A 7,139-nucleotide genomic window follows, 5' to 3' on the forward strand; every position below is an offset into this window, starting at 1 on the left:
CATGTTATTCCACTTCTGACATGTTGCTTTTGATTTTTTGAGGAGATCGTAGAGCTGTCCTGCAGCGCATCACTTAGTAAAACGTAGCAGGGAGAGGGAAACGTAAAAATAATAACTATAATAATAAAAAATAACAACTTTGTTATCATATTTTACTACCTTTTTATCGCCAATATTATTTTAATATTCTAATGATAGGCCTTAAGCAGTTTGCTTTTCACACACACCATACTTTGCCCAAACATTAAGCTTGTAAAACCAAACAAACATTGCATGGTATTTTCTCCAATTCGCCTACCCCTAATTGATCTGACCTTTTTCTCCATGTTTATCGCTAATGTGTTAATCGTCATGAAATGATATGAAGTGCTTCAATTGTCCTTGACAGTTCCAGTGTTCTTCACTGCAGTACTAATAGTTGATCAAGCAAGGTCTGGTCTTGTAGTGCCACAACTGATCTGTGCAAATACAACTGAAATCATGACACAATGTTGTATTAATGTTGTAACACACAATCAGGCACGACCCAAAAAAATGTTGTGGTCTAAGGAAGGAATTTAATTCACTCACTATCCTTATAAAGCAGTCTAGAAGATTGGGTCTCGGTTGATTGTATAGAATAAATGCGTTCATGTGACCCCAACTAGGTTCCAAGTGGAGCACATCCTCTCGGAGCCACGCGACAGCTGGACCGGCAGAAAGGGCCGAGTTGACAATGCACTTATCAAGGATTTTCTCAGTAGGCCAAAAGGGTCAAAGTGCTATGTGTGTGTATGTGGCCCTACTCTGTTTACTGAGCAGACAATAAGGTATGTCATACTTAAAAAAATCCATAGCAACTACCAACTTAAACCACTTTGGTTACAGTGTTTTAAAAAAACTGTTTGCCCTATAACTGATTTCAAATATTTTAATTTAATACACTTTTTGAAATCCAATACAACCCAAGTGGCAGTGCATTTACAAACTTGATTTATTGATTGGGTCTATAGACAACTTTTGGCTTTCTTTAAAAAAATATATGTACTAATTAATAACCGATTATGGAGTTGATAATGAGAGCATTAAAACATCCATTTACAAAGTAGGTTACCCAACAAAATGGCATGTTTTATGCAACATAGAAACTGGCAGGGTGTTGTCTGCATGTAGACAAATTCAAAAAGGAAGCAACCAAAGCACAACCAGGAAATATTTCCATACGTAGTGTTCACAAAGTCTCTGCAATAATAGCATACACATTATGCAGCTATCAAGGTTTGTATTTTCATGATCGACCACTAGACCTTCTATCAGCCATAACTATTGTGAGGTGCTGAGATGGTAAACACTACGGCCAGAGCATGTTTAACCATGGTAAGATGGTGGCGCCCTGAGCAAGCAATAGCAGACACAAGTAAGTATACTTATCGGCCGCATTGTCTTGCGCCATGATGTCACGGCGCCATTTGCCTCATGACGCAACGCGCCATTTTGTCATAACGTCATTGTGTCATGGCATAGTGAACTAGCAGTTTTGTGCATGTTGTATTTCAGTCATCACTTTTTTTTCCGACAAAAGGGGCTTATATGCGAGTATATACAGTATCTTGCATAAAATATGAAAAACTCACTTTTCCCTGCCCCTCCTCACTCGGGGCACCACCATCTTACCGTAGGTACGTGCTCTGACTATAGTGTTTACCATGCCAGCACATCCCAATAGTTCTTAGGGCTGATTGAACGTCTCGCCGGTGATCTTTAAAATATCAGCTTTGATACCTACATATTCTATATCTCATGCTATAATTGCATGTACAGACTTGGTGAAAAGTGGACCGCTTTGGACACACTTGATGTACTGCTCCTGTGAACTTTTTTTTTTTAACTTGTCTAAGTACAGGCAACACCCTTTCGGAACACAGAAAGGAAATGATTGTACATTTTTAATAATGAAACAAAACTAAATTCTTCTTTGCTTATTTTTTTTGTTCAAAAGTGACAACTATTGCAGTAATATGAACAATCGAAAGAATCAAGATATTTTAACATTAGAACCAACATTGCTACTGATAGATTTACCAATTAGTATTTCCAAGTTCAACATTCAATAATGGAGGCATGTGAGATCACATCCTTTTATTCTTGCAAGAAGAGAATCCTTCCACACGTGCCTCCGGTCAGATGATTCTGAAGGCCCCGGTGTCCCTTTTGCTAATATATTCATGAGATTTAAACAATATGCATAACAGAAGTCTAAACATTATTCGGAGTCTCATAACAATTAGTCTCAGTTCTCAAAACTATTGTAGGTCTGTCGAATCTTCCCGAGAGAGTTGATGCGGACCATCTTGAGAAGCCACGTTTCCCAAAACAAATCCACAGTTTCCAAGAGCTTGTTGTTGAACCATAGTCTTGAGAAGTCCAGGTGTGAAGCAGAAGTGACCTCCAAAGGTGTTTTGATTAACTTTGGAGCGAGCACTTCTTTTGCAAGAGATGTATTAAAATGCCTTTTATTAATGTCACATTTATAATAATGATGAACCCAACATTCCTAATAAGAAAAGCGTTCATATATGTAATGTTTAATATACAAAAAAAGGTAAAGCGTTCACATTTATAATAATGATGAACCTAACATTCCTAATAAGCAAAGCGTTCATATATGTAATGTTTAATATACAAAATAAGGCAAAGCGTTCTTCATTGCAAGCACATATATATAATGAATAAATTACAAGCAAATATATAATAATGATAAACCTAACAGCTACCATACAATTTCTGGTCAGAAAATTTTAATTTCTGTCATTACAAATATAATTTCCCGAATAGGGGATGTATACAGTTATCCAATCCAATTAGAAGGTCACGTGACCAGACGTTCCGTCGACGGACACTTTGTCGACGGACACTTTGTTGCCGGAAAATTCGTAAGGTTGGTGGTTAGAATTAGGGTTAGGGGATAGTGGTTAAGGTTAGTTTTTAAGGTTAGGGTTAGGGGTTAGGTCCGTCGACGAAATGTCCTGCGACGAAGGGTCCGTTTGACGAACCGTCCGGGGACAAAGTGTCCGGGTAGGCCAATTGTAATGTTCCGGCGTTGCGTCCAGCATCCAGTATGCTCTGGAAAAAAAGAACAAGTGGATGGTAAAAATCAAACCAAAAATAATAATTATAATAAAACTGGAGACAGGGGGCTATTTAGTGATGGCGTTGGCAACTTAATCTCCTTTCAAGAGTGTCGAGAGTGCTGGGTTTCCAACAGAAATTATTTATTTACAATTCCGTAACAAGTACAGGTCTGCAGGACAGGTGGTATGTGACCAGAGCACTGATTTAGTCATTGATATTTTCTATTGACAGATTTAATTGTATCGTATGTAATCAAACTGGATTGTTCAGCAGAATGACCATGAAATTTCTCTCTCTTAGGATGGTGAAGCAACAAGGCTTCAGTGAAGAAGAATTCCATGCTTTCCAGGGCTGATGAGCTCTGCAGAAAACATGCAAAGACTGTGTGGGTCATTGGTTAGCAATCAGACAAAATAGTTTATACACTTAATACGGTAATATGAGAAAATACAGAATTCTATGCACCAAGGACATGGCGATACATACTACGAGGTCTTCTCAAGCAAGGAAACTCCTTATTGTCAGCCATATTAATACACTGTAGATTATTTTCAATATACAATTTGCAGAGCTGCCAACTTCTACGAAAAATAACAAACTCTGGGACCCCTCACAACCTCCCTGAACTTTGGAAATGCGAAAAATTGTCACAATATAAATGCCTCGGAATTCTAACAAATGCTACGTCTTCCATATTTTAAATCCACATTTCATTCAACTGCACTGTAAACCGGATGAATTCGATAACTTAGTGCATTGTGAATCATCCGAGTAACAAGTTCTGACAAATGATTCGTCTTGAGCAACTTCAGCGTGGCAATCGATTTGGAATTGATTGCCGAGGTAGCCTCTATCGATTAAACATTTGTTTTTTTCATTAGGGAAGTAAGTATTATTAAGGCTGACTAAATCCACCAGTCTTTTGTTTTGAAACAAATCCTATCATTTTTGGGGTTGTTCTATAGGAAGTACTAGTAGTACACATCACTGGTAAGTGTTATCAATATGACTGCAAAGCGCAAAATGGATGGCAATTTTGATGAAACTTCTAATTAGAAACCCAGAAACCCGCAGAAGTTTATTGATTCGCATTCGACGAAATAGCCCATGTTGAAGCCGTCTTCAAAAGGATCGACATTTGCACATTGCACAACACACCAGTAAGGGACCAGCTTAAAAAGTATGTTAACGTTGTGGAAATTTGAATTTGCCAATAAATGATAAACAAATTATATATTTTTACTTTTTATATTTATTTTTATTATGCTGTACTTTTTCTATAGTTAGCAAAAACACAATATTTCTATTAATGTAAACACATGAAAAATCAGTTTGATTTAAATTGTCCTACGTAATTTTTTTTACATTTTATATCGATTTTGCGTGGATTGCATTCTCTCCGCAAATGGGACAAAGTTACTCCTGAAATGGGGTCGACGGAGGTTGGCAGCTCTGAACATGCAATGAAACTGCTAAACAAAGAACACTGTTCTTTAAACTTGTTTTTGTTTGTATCTTTTCCTTTATATTCCGCATTCTAAAACTACAATATCGCAATATGACCACTGTCTTGGAATAAAATCAAGACTCCATGAAGAAGGAATCACAAGGTCCTATCACAGCTATTTACACACGATTAAATTATATAATCTTACCGAATAGTCTTAAACAATAAACTATTTTGACTCACACAAATCCATTACTACAGTTATACCCCTATTTACAGATGCCTCTATTAATGAAATAATTAGTTTCTGAAGAGCTTTGATGGGAAACCCTTTGTTCCAAAACACAAATCAACTGTCCAAGTTGCCGATACATCAAACGAAATTAAACAACCACCAAAAAGTAAATGCACTGAATTATCCAGTATTTTGTTTTATTTTGACATGCTCGACCTGCTTTCCCATTGGCTTTCTCCAAACATATTGCTGGCTCCAGTTTCGCTCGCGTGAAGCTGTGTGTCGGGTACGCGTGCTCGGGACACAGACTATAAAAAAAGTGAGGAGGGCTCAACCATCAGAAAGAAACATGGACTTGTCTGTAGCGATAGAAGGCAAACTGCTTTGGAACGCAGAGGAGGACGACGGATGAAGGGGCCATCATGGAATGGAGACTTCAAATGTTCGGATGCCCAACATGCGTTTAACTCCATCGGCCAGGGTGGCGCGTGTCCACCTCGAGGCAGACCCACGTCAACTCGATCCACGCTGGAAATATTTTCTTTCTTCATTTATTTTGTCCCTCAGGCCTGGTCGGTAATGTGGGGTATATGTCATATAAATGACGTAATTTGCAATAATTTTGTGAGCATGATTTCCGGAGAAAAGGGGAAATTGTGTTTTGTGATTTTCTCGCGTTCTGCCCCAATACGCTTGGCCTTGCTATTAAGCTTGCTATTGAGCTTTGCTCATCAATATTAGCATCATGCTTGCTTGCAACAAAGTAAAAGCTTTGCTCCTGATAACCTTTGCTAATATAAACAAAGAGGAGCAAGGACACCTTCTAGTGCTGGAAATCTGTAAACTGCACCTGTGTCCACCACTGACACTCCACAAGGCTTGCAGGTGCTTCGGTCCTATTTTATGAATGACTTTTGACTATTGATGTCTCATTTCCACCCCTCCCCTTAGAGTTGAGACACCCATGTAATCAGGGCCCTCAAATTCTCATCGGCCGTTCTCCATGCAGGTGAAAAAAAACAAGACTGTTTTTCTCTTTATTTGTGTATGAATTTAATTTGTTGAATGGCGAACTTGAGAATTTGTTTAAAAAAATTGAGTATTCAATAGATTTTGTTCCTCTTCAAATTGTGTCCGACTTGTTGATTCTTGACAAAAGAAAAAACAACAACATTTTATATCTTTGTCTTACGTGGTGAAAGGTTGAAAAATTCACGGGGGCCAAATACTTTCGCAAGGCACTATAACTGCATTATCCAATGTTCTCATTCAAAATTGTTTAGCATTAGATTTAGTGTTAGAATCTCAAGAAGGTGTTTGTGCTCTAATTGAGACTCAATGTTGCACATATGTTCCAGATAACTGCTGATATTGAGGTGATTGCTAGTGGAATAGAAAATAACACGGATTTGAGAAATGCAGTTGCCAAGGAAGATATCCTCGAACGTGATAGTAATAAATGAATAAATCGTGTTAAATTTTTTCCTGCAATTCAGATGTTTTTGTACTAGATGGCACTGTAGATGCATTGGCCTATTACTCCACATTTGCACTTAACCATCTGACCCTTCTCGACCCATCAGCCCTTCAGTAAAGATGATTGGACCCAAGAAAAGTTGACAAAGAATGTCGAGTGTTCAATATGGAGTGGAAAACTAAACATTTTTCCACTGAACACTAATCATCTGCTGTTTTGCTAATTTGCCAAGAAACTGGCGGTTTTCAAAGAGTATAATATTAGCCGACACTGCCACAAAGCATGCTAACTATGCTATTAAGCTGTCAACAAAAGAAAGGGAAGTTGTGTAAGATAATATAGTAAGATAAAATTTCAAAGTCGCATGGCAATTGTTTCTTCATATTGTATCAGTTTTTGTAAGTATAGAAACATCATTGTCATAAGAAACTTGCTCCGAGTTTGGTCGTTTTCATGGAGACCTCACACTGATTAACCGGACTTCGCCCAAAGTATGGCCATTGCCATGGAGACTTGCCACTGATTAATTAGCTTTCACCCAAAGTTTGGCCATTGCCATGGGGACCTGTCCCTGATTAATCTGACTTTGCCCAGAGTTTGGTCGTTGTCATAGAAACCATACTATGCCCTGTTTCCCTATATAAAGACGAACCCACTGTTCATTCGTCAGAGAGTTGCAGGAACATCGCACTGAACGGCACTCCTCTGTTAGAACTCTCATTCTCCACTTTGCAGTTTGGTAATAAACCTTTTTTCTATTAAATTGATCTCACTCACCTGCTCCCGAAGTGTATTTCAGATCTATCAGTTGCTGCTCAGAAGTTGGCTCAACAAAGTTTTTTTTTTACCGTCAAACTGCCACTCAAGAT

The 7,139-nt window shown here is 38.1% G+C and overlaps 1 protein-coding gene across 3 annotated transcripts in view; it reads left to right on the forward strand.

Annotated features, from left to right (window-relative positions):
• cyb5r4 (cytochrome b5 reductase 4) overlaps window positions 1–5,921 on the forward strand; it is a 54,487-nt gene extending 48,566 nt beyond the window's left edge. For 2 of the 3 annotated variants that reach the window (XM_077711848.1, XM_077711850.1), the window contains 2 exons: window positions 648–809; window positions 3,412–5,921. In XM_077711848.1, coding sequence (XP_077567974.1) covers window positions 648–809; window positions 3,412–3,466 — 217 coding nt within the window. In that variant the 3' untranslated portion in view covers window positions 3,467–5,921. Of the gene's footprint in view, window positions 1–647; window positions 810–3,411 lie in introns of those variants that run through there. The other variant, XR_013325572.1, reaches the window with a different exon arrangement.
• Window positions 5,922–7,139: the final 1,218 nt, after the last annotated feature.

This window comes from Stigmatopora nigra, unplaced genomic scaffold (assembly GCF_051989575.1).
Source record: "Stigmatopora nigra isolate UIUO_SnigA unplaced genomic scaffold, RoL_Snig_1.1 HiC_scaffold_48, whole genome shotgun sequence".
NCBI classification, from domain to species: domain Eukaryota; kingdom Metazoa; phylum Chordata; class Actinopteri; order Syngnathiformes; family Syngnathidae; genus Stigmatopora; species Stigmatopora nigra.